Source organism: Myotis yumanensis, unplaced genomic scaffold, assembly GCF_028538775.1.
Source record: "Myotis yumanensis isolate MYYU_CA2020_CCGP unplaced genomic scaffold, mMyoYum1.0.hap1 SCAF_3, whole genome shotgun sequence".
In the NCBI taxonomy this organism is placed as follows: Eukaryota; Metazoa; Chordata; class Mammalia; order Chiroptera; family Vespertilionidae; genus Myotis; species Myotis yumanensis.
The window spans coordinates 195,640,827-195,658,615 of record NW_027223754.1 but is presented as its reverse complement, the minus strand read 5'-3'; the positions used below and the strand labels follow the sequence as shown (position 1 = coordinate 195,658,615).

At 37.1% G+C, this 17,789-nt stretch overlaps 1 protein-coding gene and 1 pseudogene across 1 annotated transcript in view; one reads left to right on the top strand and one right to left on the bottom strand.

Moving 5' to 3' along the window:
• The window catches only part of CDK17 (cyclin dependent kinase 17), an 88,727-nt gene that overhangs the window by 42,713 nt on the left and 28,225 nt on the right, over positions 1-17,789 (top strand). Inside the window, exons 3-5 of the mRNA XM_070410861.1 lie at positions 8,273-8,437; positions 12,246-12,379; positions 14,281-14,406. Coding sequence (XP_070266962.1) covers positions 8,273-8,437; positions 12,246-12,379; positions 14,281-14,406 — 425 coding nt within the window. The remainder of the gene's footprint in view (positions 1-8,272; positions 8,438-12,245; positions 12,380-14,280; positions 14,407-17,789) is intronic.
• Positions 594-1,783, bottom strand: LOC139005422 (secretion-regulating guanine nucleotide exchange factor pseudogene; annotated as a pseudogene).

Below are 17,789 nucleotides of genomic sequence, written 5' to 3'. Positions count from 1 at the left end.
TCAGAAAGGAGCTTTCAGTAATTTCTGCCGCTGTTGTGGTATGAAGATTCTTTGGTAAGCCTTCTATGTCTGTGCCTGAAATTATTCCATGAGAGATTTGTGGTAGTGGGTGAAAGCATGGATATCCTTACCCCCTTCAGCTGAATGCAAATGTACTTGTTGTGGGAGACAACAAGAAAATGGAAAAGGCTCTGTCTGGACTTTAAGTTAAAACTCATGGGTTAGAATTTGGGGTGTACTAACACACTTATTAGTTGTATGACTCTGGGTAAGTAATTTATTCTACCCAATATTCAGTGTATCTCTTTTCCTCCAAAGGGTCATTATTTACTTAAGGTTATGTGACTCTGTAATATGGGAGAGGAGTTATACATGAATATTTTAGAAAATTTAAAATAATTTTTAATGTAATTTACTTAAATTTAAGAGGGAAACATTTTGCATTTGGGTCAAATCTCAAAGATGGTTTTATAATGTCTTAACTTTTACTCTTTCCAGGAACAAAATTTTTCATTCTCTCAGGCTCTCTTTGAATTCTTATTAAGCCCAGTGCGTTCATTTTTTTTTTTTTTTGAGGGGGGACAGACACTTGATTAAACGGTCACAAGCCCCCCATCTCTGCACCTGTCAGGGTGGCTTTGGGTAGATGGTCCTGGTTGTCTTTCCTTCCCGTTGCTTTGTCCGTGGCTTCCTGAGATTTGGCGTCCTCGCTGGCATCTGGGGAAGGGAGGGCTGGCAGCTGGCAGAGGGCCAGGGAGTGGCCAGCCCCACAGCCCACAAGGAGTCCTGGTGACGACTGCAGAGCCTGCACAGGCTTTGGGGCTTGGACATCGGCTTCGCTGCCGTCCCCGCACATGCCGTGCTTGTTCCAGCCCCAGGAGTAGCACGCCCCCCCAATCACTGCCAGATTATGTCCTGAGCCACAGGAGATCTCAGTTGCTCCAGTTAAGCAGTGCAGAGACGAAGGCGTGCTCTCCCATGGTCTCGAGCAGGGGAGGGGCGAACCCTGTTTTTCTCGTCTCCAGTCTTCCTCAGACTCCAACTCCCTCCCTAGTTGACCATAGTCTGCTCGGCCCCAGGTAAACACCTTGCCAGTTTCTGCCAATGAAGCTGAGTGATCTGACCCAGCAACAACACAGATTGCTTTAAAATTCTCTAGGCCTGGCACTCTGCTTGGTTCCTTTGCTGTCAAGAACAGTGGGAGGGTCTGCCCAGGGCACAACCGCCGTCCAGATGATGCCAAACCAGTTCCCCACTGGAACACGATGCCACTTGCTGTAGCAGCTAACGCATGCCTCAGTCCAGCAGCAATACTAACAACCTCCTCTCTCAGGAGCTCAATGGCCTGGGGAACCACACATCTTCCAGGCCCATGAGGAACTCCTAATTGGCCAAAGGAGTTGGATCCACACGATAGAACCTGACCATTTTCTGTGAGAATAATGGTGAAGTCCCAGCCACAGGCCATCTGTTGGATGGGACAGCCAATGATGGATTTGCAGGGTGTAAAATATAGGACATCCTCCGTGTGAACAAGCCCCAATTGCCCATCTTTGTTCAGGCCACAAACGAAAAGGCTTCCTCCATCTGTGACAACAGCAGAGTGGCCCCCTCCTCCCGCGATCCTCCTGACACACACAGGTTTACAGAAGTCATTTAGTTGTTGGGGCAAAAACACGTCTTCCTTATGACCAAGGCCAAGTTGCCCATAGCTATTTGCACCCCAGGCGAAGAGCGCAGCGGGCGCAGTGGTGGCATCCGAGGAGGGGGTCTTGAGCTCCATGTGGGGCCGCTCCACCGAAGCTTCCGGGCGGGGCCGGCGTGGGGGACGGGGCCCATTCATTCTTATGATTGAAGAATCTTGCCAGCTATTTTCCAGTGATGTGCAGAAGTAAAATAAGCACAGTATATATTTTGATGGATGCTTTTTGGGACACATTTATATTATGTGCAATATAGCTAATTAACATTTTATATTAATTGCAAATTTTGTGGGATATTTATGTGTAAATGTTGTAAAACATTCTTAAATTACAACATAGTGAAACATTGGAAATATTTTTTTCAGTAGTACATATTGTTTATTAACACTTTGTTTTATTATAATAACTTTAACAGGTAGTAATGAAGGAAAATAGTAACTCTCTTGCGTTTCCCTCTTAGCCCAAGTTACTTGAAATAATACTTGAAGATGTCATAATAGACACTGATTCCTTTTGAGTTGCAGAGCTTGCTGGTAACATAGGCTATCTCTGAGTTATAATCTGCTGTTTCTTCTTACCTATGTGTAACAGCACATAGATTTAATCAAGAGCTTTGACAAAGATTCTCTACCTTTTTGGTCATCTATCAGTTCCTGATAGTTGGTTCCATCATATTCTTACGTTATGGAGTTTATCTTAGAGCATAAAAAGTTCCTAAAATAGATGACACACACAGTCCACTTCTGAACATGGTTTAATGAATCCTCTTTAAATGATCTTCTCACATACAATATAACCAGTTTGTGAAGCAAGTGAGCTTTGTTTAATACCCATGTAGTGGCAATGCCAACTTTGGGAGGAGGATGAATTAGTTTATAATTTCCCTACGTAAACTGACTTTGAACCTGTATTTGATCTCCTGTATCTTGTTCAGTCACATTCATGAGCACAATCCTGTTAACTTTTGCATTACATATAGGTAGGTGGTTCTCATGCATACTCTAGAACAAATTGAATGGAGGACATGGGGATAATAGTATAAAAATCTTGGAAAAATTATGATGCATTTGGTTATTCATATGTGCACATATACTGTCACTCATACATATTCTACCTCCAACCAAATAGAATTTGATATATTATTTCTGTCATTTTGGTCATTTAGTCATTTTAGACTTTAACTCAGAAATGTTTAATATAATTATAGTTCACACTAGAGCGCCTGTCTAGATAAGCTGGTAGTTTGCACATTAATAGGTAGATTGAATCCAGGGAAGAGAAATCTTGAATTTTTATTTAGTATGTTAAAAATAAGTTGACAGTTTGCAAACTTGGTTAATTTAAGCATACTGGCTTTAACTCAATACAATTTTTCCTAAATATGAAATGAAAATTTTGCACAAATTTAAACATTTTTTAAATTAAAGTATAACAAACATTTTTTAAAGTACCTGCAAGGAGAAAGAATTCTGAGCACATCAGAATTAAATTTTTGGTAACTGAGAAGGTATTGAATATATAAATTTTTTAAAAGCTGTCAGATTAATTTTTCATAAATAAATTAATATTATGAGCCTTTCTTCTTATTCCCAGGTTTCTTTCTCCTGTTGATCTGATACATGGTAGCAGTCACAGTTAGTGTTTGACAAAAGTGATGATAGAGGGTTGTAAGTAGGGCTGATTCCTACCAACAGCACAAAGTCCATGATAGAATGAGATTAACAGCACCAAGCTCTTGTATTTATGTACGGTCTGGAATAGGATGAGGTTAATAAAAGTGTTTAAAAGAACTGGATTGGGAATAGGAAGTGTAGTGGGCTAAGAAATAGAATGTTCCAGATCATAATAGTTCACATCATCGGAAGATCCAAATAAGTAAGATGCCAAATAAATTTCTCAATGGAATCATACTGATTGCTATGTTACAATGTAGAAATCATTGGAAAGCCTTAGTTGGAACTAATATATTTACTGTGGTTTTTCATATAGATTTCCATTACTTTTTAAAAAATATAATGGTAAAATATACATAACATATAATTTACTATTTTAATCATTTTGAAGTATACAATTTTAATGGCATTCACATTATTGTGCAACCATCAACACTTGTCCATCTCCAGAACCTTTTCATCATCCCAAACTGAAACTCTGTACCCATTAAACAACTCCTCATTATCTCCTCCCCTTAACCCCTGGTAACCACTCTTCTACTTTCTTCCTGTCTATGAATTTGCCTATTCAAGGTACATCATATAAGTGGAATCATAACAGTGTTTTGTCCTTTTGTGTCTGACTTATTTTACTTTATACAATGTTGTAAAGGTTTCCATTGCTTTTAAAAATAGATTATTGAACTGTTTCAGTTAAGTGCTGTCATAATCTGGAAATATTAGAATATTTTATGATTTCTCTCATGGCTCCCATTCTCATCTCTGTACACTGTCCTTAGGTGACCTCATCCAGTCCTATGCTTTCAGCATGTGTGTATGCTGACTGTCAGCTCCTAAATCTGTATCTCTTAATCTGGATCACTAGATTCATATTCAGATGCCTGCTTAGCTTATACATAGAGATGTCTAATAGGAGTGTCAGATGTAATATAACCAAACCAGAATTCTTTTCATTTTCTTCTCCCAAAATCTGCTTCTATTCCAACTTTCCTCACTTTAGCCTGAAAATAACTTAAAGCTAAAAATTCAGCAATTATCCTTGATTCTTTTCTCTCCTCTACCTTTCTGTACTCCCCTCCTCTGCTAGTGAAGCTTGCCAATTAATTGCTATATAAATAACTTTGAAAAGCTCACAATTAATGTTGCCATTTATATACTTGTTACGAGTCCAATTATTGTTCTTTCACATATCATATTTTATATTTTTAATAGTTGCTCTGCTGAAGATTTAAAAAGTATTCTTTGGATAGATGTTTTTAATATTGATCCTCACTAAAAGCTGGGTGGAAGAGTATATGTGAAAGTAATTTTGCAGCCTTGTCTGCTGGCCTTTTGGTTCTGCCTATCTATTCATATAAAAGCCTAAGCGACCGTTGGATCATTCAACCAGTAGCTATGAAGCACACTTGACCACCAGGGGGCAGATGCTCAACGCACAGGCATGAAAACATGGAACAGACTGATGAATCTCAGAGGGAAGGGGGAGAGAAGAGAGAAGGGCAGGGAGAGATTAACCAAAGATCTTACATGCATACTAGAGGCCCAGTGCATGGATTCATGCACCTGCGGGGTCCCTCGGCCTGGCCTGCAGTGATCGGGCCAAAACTGACAGTCTGACATCCCCTGAGGAGTTCCGGATTGCGAATCCATGCACCGGGCCTCTAGTTTATAATACATCCTAAGGCTGCTCGATTCTTTCCATTTTCCAATTCTGCCACCATTATTTATTGCTTAGGGTACTGTAATAGTCTTCTTCTGTTTCCCTTCTGTTGATTCTGTCATCTGTTCTCCAGCAGTAACCAGAATAAAGTTAAAAATTTTTACTTTTAATAAATATAGATTCAAAGGAAGTTGCAAAGGTAGTCCAGAGAGGTCCCTTATACCCTTCTCTCAGTTCTCCCCTTTGGTTACATCTTCCATAACTATAGAACACTAGAGGCCCGGTGCACAAAATTCATGCCCGGGGGGCGGGGGGGTTGGTCCCCTCAGCCCAGCCTGCACCCTTTCCAATCCAGGACCCCTTGGGGGATGTCTCACTGCCGGTTTAGGCCCAGTCCTTGAGATCGGGCCTAAACCAGCAGTCAGACATCCCTCTTACAATCTGGGACCACTGGCTCCTAACTGTTCGCCTGCCTGATCGCCCCTAACTGCCCCCCCCGCCCCCCGCCGGCCTGGTTGCCCCCAACTGTCCCCCTGTTGGCCTAGTAGCCCCTTACTGCCTCCCCTGTTGGCCTGGTTGCCCCCAACTGCTCCCCTCTGCCGGCCTGGTCGCCCCTAACTGCCCCCCCTCCCCCGCTGGCCTGGTCGCCCCCAACTTCCCTCCTCTGCCGGCCTGGTCACCCCCAACTACCCTCCCCTGCTGGCCTGGTCTCCCCATGCAGCCTGCTGTTCAGTCATTTGGTCGTCCCTCACTAACCCCCCTGCCAGCCTGGTTGCCCCATGCAGCCTGCTGTTCAGTTGTTTGGTTGTCCCTCACTAACCCCCCTGCCAGCCTGGTCACCCCACACAGCCTGCCAGCCTGCTGTTCGGTCGTTACTGTTACTGTGATGGCATCCCGGACAATTTGCATATTCCTCTATTGTTAGTATAGGTTATCAAACCCAGGAAAGTAGCATTGAATTAAAGTCTGAGTAAGTTCTATGTCATTTTATCACATGGGTAGTTTCGTATAACTACCACTGTAATCAGGATAAAGAAGCTATTCCGTTGCCAGAGATCCCTTTCATACTACCCCTTTATATTCATTCCTCCTCCTTACCCCCCACTGGCCCTGATTCCTCAGAGTGGGGTTTTAAAAACATGAATTAGATATATTACTACCTGCTTCAAAGTTACCATAACTGCTTCTAATACCAGACTAACCCACCACTCACCCATCTTCTCATGACTGGCTCTTTCTTGCATTTTTATCTCTGTTAAAAAAAATACCTCTGCAGAGAGAACTTTCCTCAATAGCTAGTGTAAAATAGCTAATCATTTATTTTCTATCACATCTCTTTATTTTAATCTTTTGCATATTGCTTATCAGTATCTAATATTTTTCTTATTAGTTTCTTACCTGTCTTTACCTCCATTAAATTTTATAGTTTCAAAGAGTAGCATCTTACTTGTTTTGTTTACTTCTTGATGTCCAGGGCTTGTAATATTGCTTGTCACATGGTAGGTACACAATAAATATCCCCTGAATAATTGAATGTATTTATGATCTTCATTTTTTTAGCTATATTCACTAGGACTATAAAGCATGTTCCCCAGGACAGCTTTACAGAGCATCTAAAACAAATGTTGTTTGTTGACAGAATATTTATATATTTTATTACTCCACATCTGAAATCTTATAACCCAGAAAGAGAAAAATTTTCTTAGGTGTTCTAGCTTGTATCCCACAGTTTTTGCAACTAATTTATGCATTTATATTAGATACCCCTCCCCATTCATTATTAAATCATTGATTCTCTTACTAGGTTTATGTAAAGATCCCAAAATTCTTTTTTAAAAAATATGTTTTTATTGATTTTAGAGAGAGGAAGGGAGAGGGATAAAGAGATAGAAACATTGATATGAGAGCTACCTCCAAACATTGATATGAGAGCTACCTCCTGCACACCCCCTTCTGAGGATTGAGCCTGCAACCCAGAAATGGAACCAGTTACTTATTGGCTCTTGGGTCGATACTCAATCCCTGAGCCACACCGGCTGGATAAGATCCTCAAATTTTTGATCAGCCCAGCTACTGCCAAGGAATGTAGAGTCTATGGGACACTTTGGACAGATTTTCTCTATAACTAGTTGGGTATGTTCTCTGCCTCCAGTCTGGTGTTCTATCCATATTTGATGACTTGGGCCTTGTGTGAGCCTCGAGGACCCTTCTGCCTCATCCTCCCTCTCCGCTCTTCTTTTAGGCAGCCGTTATCAGTAGAGGGGCAGGCCAGGTGGTCTCAATGTTTCATTTTCCCTAGGCCTGTACTTTAGTTTGTTCTATAAATCTAAGCCCCCGCTCCCGCCAACTTGTTCTTGGTGTCTGATATCCTTTACAGGTAGGGAAATCCCTTATTCCAGATTATCAGCTACAAAAGAAGAGCTGGCTTCATTTTAGAAGAGAAGATATTCAGAGAAGACCATTTCCTTTTTAAATTCCTTGACTATGTCAGTAAAAACATAATTCTAATATGAAAGACTAATGGTTTGTTGCAGAAGACTTCATCATGTTCTTAACCTATATCAGAACTCATTTTTGGAGGTGGGAAGGAGTCATGAGATTCCCTGTAAATATTACAAAGCAGGATTTTCCCCTACTTATAATTAAAAAACTTTTAAGAATTTAAAAATGTTTCTGCTTGGTTTATTTGTCTGTGATTTTAAACTATATTAAAAATCCCAAATTTGAGGTAATAAATTTTAGAACCTCTGCATTGAGCTGTATGTACTTAAGTATTTCTGTTTTATTCACTAACTGACATGCTTTTTTGAACATTTACCAAATAGGGATATAAGTTCCTTCTTGCCAGGGCCGTGTTTTTTCATCTTCTACAATCTACAGCATGCAATAGGCAATCAGTAAATATAGGAATGGTGTGGAAATAGTCTTGAGATATATTAAAATAAGCAAATGGATCAAAAATCTATAGATTATAGTAGTGTGGTTATTGCTAAATAATTTTGACTATATAAGAAATAGATCAATACTAAGCCAATTTCAAATCAGTATTTTCTGTAAGTATTTTTCATATAAATTATTTTAATTCTAGTACTTTGTATCGATAGCCAAAGAAATGACGTTAAATGTAATGATCTCTGTTATAACTTTTGTTTTCTGTTTTGCTTTCTCAATTCTTTTCATGTGATCCTGGACTTTGGGCTGTTAATGGAATGATTTTTGGATGCTGTGAACCACAGAGCCTATTGTGAAGAATGGCAGGCCTCCAACCTCTCACAGCATGCATTCCTTCCTACACCAGTACACAGGGTCCTTCAAGAAGCCCCCATTGCGGAGACCACATAGTGTTATTGGAGGAAGCCTTGGCTCCTTCATGGCAATGCCCAGAAATGGAAGCAGATTAGGTAATTTAATTATTTGTCTAGTCTTTTGGTTGGTTTTTTTTTTTTAACTTTCTTACTGTAGGTCGCGTGTTCATAGCTAATAGGTTTTAGGTATATGGAAGTTAGCCAGCCTTTATTATCTGATGTGTCTTGCATTATCTGATTTGTCTTGTAAGATAAAAATCAAGTTGAGAATAAGAGAGAGAGCAGAAAAATAGAAGGTTCTAGAGCAGTGGTTCTCAACCTTCCTAATGCCGCGACCCTTTACTACAGTTCCTCATGTTGTGGTGACCCCCAATTTCATTGTTACAAATTGAACATAATTAAAACATAGTGATTAATCACAAAAACAATATATAATTATATATGTGTTTTCCGATGGTCTTAGGCGACCCCTGTGAAAGGGTCATTCGACCCCCAATGGGGTCGCGACCCACAGGTTGAGAACCGCTCTTCTAGAGAGTAGTAGCACTGACACTACAGAGGAGTAACATTTGAAAATCTGTCCACCATGAAGAAACCAACATCCTTGAGAGGTGTATGCAAGATTTAAAGATATGGTAGCTTGAGGTGATGCTTAATTTAGGGTTATACCTGGTAACTCCAGATTATCACCATATGATAACCCAGTACAATAATTAGTATATATGATTAACACCTGATTTGTTATTCTTATGTTACTATCATTTTAAATATCTAGGAAAAATGTATACTTGCAAGGTTCTGTTTATTTCTCTGGTCTTTGTTTGGTGGTGGCGTATTATGTTTTTATTCTAAAATAACTAAGTGTAATTATTTTGTAGTCTTATGACAATTATATTTACTGAAGTTTCTGAGGGCTCTTGTCTGCTGCTTACTCTTGCCTTGGTAGATTATTTCTTCATGTATTTCGTTAATTTTGGAAGGTTTTTATTTATGAGAATTGTGTGGCCTTTATCATTAGAGGTATAACCCTATGATGTTTGGAGTTGATTCACACTAGTTCATGACAGATGACTGTTAAATTTTCAGGAATTTTACAAGTTGATTGTTAAACATAGCCATTAGTAAAATTTAAATTATACAAACTTACAATTAGGTAAGCTAAATGGAAAACAATGGGAATGAATACTTAAATAATTATTTCCTAATTACTTTATTGTACTTTACTAAATTACCAGTGTTTTGGGGGTTATTCATTTCTATTGTATATATATAGTCAAAATACTATGTAATGTTTTACATATGTCTTCCCAAATACATGTTAAATGATGTCATGTTGGTAGCTTGAAGTTGGTATGGAGGGAGTACTTACCCCACAGAAATTGGAAAACACTTTAGATCAGGACTTGATTTATTGTTTTGCTAATTGTCTAGACCTGTGGTCGGCAAACCGCGGCTGGCGAGCCACATGCGGCTCTTTGGCCCCTTGAGTGTGGGTCTTCCACAAAATACCACCTGCGGGCGCGCACGAACAGTGTGATTGAAACTTCGTGGCCCATGCGCAGAAGTCGGTATTTGCCGCAGTTTGCCGACCACTGATAGACCAAGAGTTGGCAAACCTTTTCTGTCAAGGGCCAGATAGTCAGTTTTTCAGGTGCACAACATATGGTCTCTGTTGCATATTCTTCCTTTTAAAATAGCACTCTAAAGATGCAAAAACAGTTTTTAATATTTAGTTCAGGGGCCATACAAAACAATCATGTTTCTTAAGTCTAAACTTAAGAAAGTGATGTTAAGTCCTGGACAGGTAGTTCAGTTACTTAGAGTGTTGTCTTGTTACGATAAGTCAAGGTTGTGGACATATATAAGAATCAACCAATGGGTGCAGAGAGAGTAGAACAATAGGTTGATGTTTTCTCTCTCCCTCTTCTTCTTCTCCCTTTTCTCCTCTCTCCCTCCCTCTTTCGCTCTCTCCCTCCCTCTCTCTCCCACCCTTTCTTCCGCCCTTTCTCCTTCTCCCTCTTCCTCTGTCCCTTTCCCCTCTCTCCCCCTTAAATTAATAAATAAATTAAAAATTAAAAAAGAGTGACGTTGACAATGTTAGTAATGCAGATTACATTTAAAAAATGCCTTCTGTCTGTAGCTTTTACATTGTGAATTGCACAAAACTTGAGCAATTTCAGAAATAAATATTCGTCTAGTACTTAAAAACTGTTACCTGATTCAGCAAAGTTGCTCACACCAATGACAAATGAGTGGAATTTTCACATAAGCCTGCATTGTTTCGGAAATGAAAATATCAACCAGTATTCATGTTGGAACTGCAATTGTTTGTTAATGACATGAGCAGTTTTTTTGTTGAGTCAGGGAGTACTCAAATATTTATTTATAGTCTGAAATTAATATGCTCCTTTGTAGCCTTTGTGCAGTAGAACAGATTTGTTTTTTAAGACTGCCCTTTACTGAAGTTGTAGCACTTCGAAAGTATTGTGCCTTGCTGCAGGAAGCTCTCACTTGCAGCTTGGATACCAGGGCTTCATCTTTTATTCCAGTGTGGCAGCTAAACCCAAGCACCTTCTTAACCAAGATCAGCAGCCCCTCTTAAGAAAGTGACATTCAATTTGTGCATAGCAACTTTGGGTTTTCAGTTCTCTGTTTTTGCTTCCTTGATATTATGCATACATTCTTGCAAACTAAGCTATACATTTAAAGTATTATTTTTATTCAAAGTTTTCTTTAGATTTTCAGATTTTGAAGAATAGTTGCCTCAGATGTTAGATATCTTAAGATCAAGAATCAGTCTCCAGTACGTTGACTTTTACTGCCAAGTTAATTTTTTGTTCAGATCTCAGTATAAAATTTTTCCAGAAACCTCTGTACTTGTATTCCTAAATTACATGTCAATATATTTTAAAAACCATTGCCATTTGCAGCTGTTTTTTTTTTTTTGTTTTAGTGTGAATACATTTTCTCAAGAATGTAATGCAAAATACAGAAATGTATGAATTCTAAGACTGGATGAGATCCTTGCGTTTAATTTTTGTTAAGCAGTTCTCATATTTTTATGAGCAAATATTGTTTATGAAAGTTCAAATTTATTATAAAATGCTGTTTTTTGTTTGGCATTTTCTTTTATATAACATTTCACTTGTAAAAAAAAGTCCTAGTTATGTAGTTTATTTCTTGATTTTTAGTTATTATTTAATTCATTGGAATTTGTTGAGCACTTTCTAAGTTCCAGGCACTTTGTTAAATTCCTGGAATACAAAAGTGAATAAGCCAAATCCTGCCCTCAGGGATCTCATCCACAGCTTGGTGTAAAATTACATGAACCACAAAATGCTGTTCAGTGCAGTAGGTACAGTGTGAGCATAGCAGTAGAAAAACTTCAGAGTGATGACACATCAGCATAGTTTTGAAGAGTAACTATAAAGAACTAATTCATTTGGCTGTGGAGCCAATGGCACATTATTTTAATGGAAAGAATACTAAACTAAATAATAGCAAAAGACCAGGTTTCTGTTTTTGCCTATAAGCTGTGTGGCCTTTGAAAGTCATTTAATCTTTCACAGTCTCAGTTCCCAGATTTGAAAAATGAGAGAACTGACTTCAGTAATTCTCATTGTTATTTCCAGTCTCTAATTTTATTATTCAGCCTTTGTATTATCTTGAATGTTAGTTTTCCCCTAATTTTTCATGATCTGAGAGTATAAGAGGAGTGCTTACTAGTGTTTTAAGACATTTACTAGTATTTTTCAATCTATTAACTGCACACCATGGTACCCAGAATGTACATGACTTTTTATGCTATGATTCTTTGTGTTTGCTATCTACATCTTGCTGTAGTAGTAATAAATTATGTAATAATACCTCTCTTGCAAAGTAAATGTTTCATATTCTAATACAGATATTGTTCATGAAAATCTAAAAATGGGATCAGATGGTGAGAGTGACCAAGCTTCTGGGACATCATCTGATGAAGTCCAATCACCTACAGGTGTTTGTCTTAGAAATCGTATACATAGACGGATCTCAATGGAGGTAACCATTAATAACTATAACTATGCCCCTGTGTGTGTGTGTGTGTGTGTGTAAGTGTAAATATACATGTATATATCAAGCAGTCTAAATGCCTATTTGAAAATTTTCATGAAAATGAAACCTGAAAGAAAATTGTTTCTCTGCATTAGTGAAGTATAGTTTTGTATTTCTTTTTTTCTAATTATCTACTATCCCAAAGCAAGCATGCATTAATTATATTTAACACTTTTCAAAACACTGTGTAGGTTCTCTGTGAGGGAAATGTGAATTTTTGGAAGTTCTGGAAATCAGAATGTTATATTAGTAAAATACTCTATTTGGAAAATATTATTTTAATTAAGTTTTGGGATTCATCTGTATACGTTATATTTTATTTTATAAATATTTCAAATTTCATAAGTTATACATACATAAAATAAGCATCAATTCTTCTTGCCTTACATTATAAATGTGGGTATCATTTCCTCTATGGTTCATTATACCTACTAATCTCTGTAGCACATATAAGTTATTTTTCCATGTGGAAGAATGAAGAGCTCATTTCCTTTTCTTTGTGAATGTTATGTATAAGCTTGAGGACAGAAGTTGATTATGAATGTTATCACTTCAGAATACTGTCGATTAAAATAGTTTTCTCTAAAAAAAATTGGGCATGTTTTAAAATGAGTATGTATTGTTAACTTTTTTTCGGTGCTGTTGAGTTGAGATGATGATGATTAGGGTATCTTTTGATTGCATTTTCATTGATAAAGATTGCTTCTGATTCAGTTAAGGAAAACAATATCAGTTTCCTAAATGATGAATTAATATTTTTATCTCTTGAGGTCAACTTGATAACTGTTCATATCACTGTATAATTTATGTCACAGTAATAATAAAAATAGTATTCCTGATTGTATTTACCTTATAGATATATGATTTTCTTTGTTATATATTTTAAAATTTTATTTACTATCAGGATCTATATCTAGACTTTCTCATTCTTCCAGTGAGCTATATATTTTTTTTTCTTAAAGGTGACAGTCTTGATTATATTGTTTTTATTGTGTATTTTATATTTGGAAAGATTTCTTTCTCAGTATTTCCCCACCTCACATACACATTCTCTGATTTATTTTAGAATGTTTTTGCATATTTCTGCTTATTCTTCTAGATTAATTTTAAGTGTTTTGTTCTAAGAGTAATCTTATTATGATTTGTCCAGGGTTATGTAAAATATGGAATATGGAGAGCCATTATCTTTATTATTTAATCTTATCATTTGTAAACATGGTATATTTCTATACTTAAGTCATATATCTCAAGTATTTATACAGTCTCTATACATCTCAATTTTGTTTCATGGTTTTGTTACTGTTATGAATAATAGGGATTTATTTTTGTAGGATTTATGTTAGTTGGTGTGATTAATATAAGCAAGATTCCCTTTCGCGTTTTTTCCAGTTCATATTCTATAATTAAACAAAATAGAAACGCCTTTTGCTTATTTCTGTCCATTGATATAGCAATAATAAAAAATTGCAGTTGTATCTGGGTTGTATACAAAATCATACAGTATCTACTTGGTTAGTTCATTTAAACCAATCACATTTTGTGGTACTCTTTGCCAATTCCTACTATATGATAAAAGAATGTCAAGGTAAATTCCATTTTGAAAGAAGTTCAGAAATAGCTGGGTTACAGAGTACCATTTCTCTAAAACTGCATTGTATACTTTTGCTTAGAATAAATATGCTTGCATTCAGTATGTTATATATAATCAATACAGATAACTTTGTAACTACAATAAAACTTTACAGTTACATATCACTAAGAAATAATATATTTTAGCCCATGAATTCAAAAGCCAAATGCCCTTTTCTGTTTGTAGTTACCTACAAAAATATTATTATTTTTTTTAGGATTTAAATAAACGGTTATCACTGCCTGCAGATATCAGAATACCTGATGGATATCTTGAAAAGTTTCAGATAAACAGTCCACCGTTTGACCAACCAATGAGCCGAAGATCTCGTAGAGCTTCCTTAGTAAGTTTTTAGGTGCCTATAACCTACACCATCACATGTGCTTTGTTTGATTTTTATGGGGTGTAAACATTTTATATTAATTCTTATATTTAGTTTTTGATTAGGTAAATTTTACTGCATTTCCTTTTGGATTTTATTATTTTCCATTCTTAAGGGTTTAAAGATGCATATTAGAATAGGGTTTAAGCTATGTTCTATTTTATTTTTGGTAAATTCTATTGATATATCCTAGATGTACAGAATATGTATTAGCTATATAAATATATATTGACTAGAGGCCCAGTGCATGAATTCATGCACGGGTGGTGTCCCTCCCAGCCGATTGGGGCCCATCAGGGCCCCGGTTGGCTGGGGAAAGGGACTGCGGGAGGTTGGCTGTGGGAGTGCACTGACCACCAGAGGGTAGCTCCTGTGTTGAGCGTCTGCCCCCTGGTGGTCAATGCGTGTCATAGGTACCAGTTGTTTGTCCAGTCTTCCCGTCGTAATAGTAGCTTAGGCTTTTCTTATATATAGATATGTATTAGATATACAGGAAAGTGCATAAACCATAATTGTGTAGCCCAGTGCATTTTTGCTGAGTTAACATACCTGTATAACCAGTACCCAGATTGATGAAATTTCAGAAATCCAAAAACCCCCTCCTGCCACCTCTATGTTTACTTTTGAGACCCACTTCCTCAACTTTAGCCATTATCCCTGCCTCGTAATGCCAAATATTAATTTTGTCCTTAATGTTTTACACTGTTTGATTTATATTTATAGTATATTTTAATATCTGGAAAGACTTAAAATCCTCATTTGTGTGCCTGTTCTTATTTTAAAAATGCTTTTGATATTCCTTTTCTGATTCTTATTTAGACTTGAACTTTAATTAAAAATATATAAATTATTAAACCCCATTTAATTCAAATATATAAATGTGTATTTATACAAGATTTTTACATATATTATACAATATGTATTCTTTTTGTGGTTGGCTTCTTTGGTTCAATGTATGCTTGTGTTTTATCTAGGTTGTTATATGTAATTATAGTTCATTTGTTCTTATTGTCACATGTTATTCTATTGTATGAATATATTATACTTTATTCAGTCGCCTGTTGATGGGCACTTATATTTGGGTTGTTTTAGTTTTGGGCTTACCAAACAAAGCGTCTATCACCATATCTGTACTTGTGTTTTGGTTAACATATGTAAGCATTTCTTTTGGGTGCATATCTAGGAGTGCAATTGTTGGATAAGATTATGTGCATATGTTCGGCTTGCCTAGATACTATCAAAACAGTTTCCAAAGTGGTTGTACCAGTTTATACTTTCATCAGCAGTACATGATAGTTACAGTTGCTCTCCTTGCCTATTTTTGATATGATCCCTTTTAAAAAATTTTTGACTTTCTGATGAGAGTTATTTGTGGTTTTATTTTTCAATTTCCCATAAACTAAGCTGAACACTTTAGAACACTTTAAAAATTTTTTCTTTTAATTAGATTTCTTTTTATTAGTTTCAGGTGTACAGCTAGTTGAACACTTTATAATGTTTCTTGATGTTTATTGGGCATTTAGATATTCTCGTGAATTAACTGCTCAGGTCTATTGTCACTTTTCTATTGGGTTTTCTGCCTTTTATTGATTTATAGGAATTTTTTATACATTCTGTAATAAAGGACCTTTGTCAGTTATATGTCTTGCAAATATCTTCTAGCATCTAGCAATTGACCCAATACAGTGGGGCCTTGACTTACTAGTGTCCCGACTAACGAGTTTTTTGAGATACCAGCTGTCTCTTGGCCGATTTTTTGCATTGAGTTGACAGAGTAGTTTGAGTTAACGAGCTCAGTCTCGGAACGAATTAAATTCGTAAGTCAAGGCCCCACTGTACTGTTTATTGAAAGGGTAGTGTCATCTTCAACATAAATGCAGGTGATTGTATATGTGAGGATTTCTTTTGGATGGCTGTAGTCCTATAGAAGAGGTACATATAAAATCCTGTGAGAGCCCTAGCTGGTTTGGCTCAGTGGATAGAGTGCCGGCCTGCAGACTGAAGGGTCCCAGGTTCCCTTCTGGTCAAGGGCACATGCCCAGGTTGCTGTTCGATCCCCAGTAGGGGGCATGCAGGAAGCAGCCAATTACTGATTCTCTCTCATCATTGATGTTTCTCTCTCCCTCTGCCTTTCCCTTCCTTTCTGAAATCAATAAAAATAAATTTAAAAAGTAATAATAAAGTGATATGAGACAACAAAAATAGCAAATAAAATGTCCTTGCACATCACAGGCTTATAGAGGAGATAGTGCTTAAGTTGGCTCTAGAATAGCCGTGGGCAAACTACGGCCCGCGGGCCGGATCCGGCCCGTTTGAAATGAATAAAACTAAAAAAAAAAAAAGACCGTACCCTTTTATGTAATGATGCTTACTTTGAATTTATATTAGTTCACACAAACACTCCATCCATGATTTTGTTCCAGCCCTCCGGTCCAGTTTAAGAACCCATTGTGGCCCTCGAGTCAAAAAGTTTGCCCACCCCTGCTCTAGAAGAATGGGTAGGAATTTGTCAGGTTGAGTGTTCTAAGCAGAGGAAACTTCACGTATTAAAAAACCAAGTGGTATAGCCTGGCCAGAGTGCCTCAGTTGTTGAGCATCATCCCATATACCTAAAGGATGCCAGTTCGATTCCTGGTAAGGGCAGGTTTGATCCCCAGTCTGGGAGGTTACAGAAGGCCATCAGTCCAAGTTTCTCTCTTACATCAATGTTTCTCTCTCTTTCCCTCTCCCCTCTTTCCCTTCCTCTCTCTAAGCATGTCCTCAGGTGAGGAATAAAACCCACCAAAGGTATAATTGTAGGTATCATTATAACATAAGAAGGGTAAATGTGGGTTAATATTAAAGAATAGGGCTTGAAAGGATAGGATGGACCCAGTATGGTTCATTGGGGCTCGTGCAGGAAGCAACCAATCAATGTGTCGAAACAACTTTGTCATTTGATTATTGGTTAAAAGTGTTCTTTGGCTATCAATTTTTATCCAAGGTTGGTACTTAGAATACATTTTGAAGTTATTAAATGTTCAGATTGGGACTAAAAGTATGATTCGATCACCATGTAATTCTTAAAGCTATCATTTTTAAAGCTGTCTTTTCGGTCTACATGAAATTAAGGAAAACAGTGCCCTCTATTAAATGTTACAAGTGACTTTAGTTTTTATTGTGATTGGGTGTCCCCACTCACCTCTCTTGGTTTTTTATCTGAAATGGCTTACAGATTTCAGATTAATCATGCCAGCTGTGTTTTGATTTCTATTAATGCATCCCTTTCATTATTCACCGAACCTACAAAAAGGTGGTTTCTTTTGAAATATATTAGAAATGTATTTTTTTTAAATATATTTTAT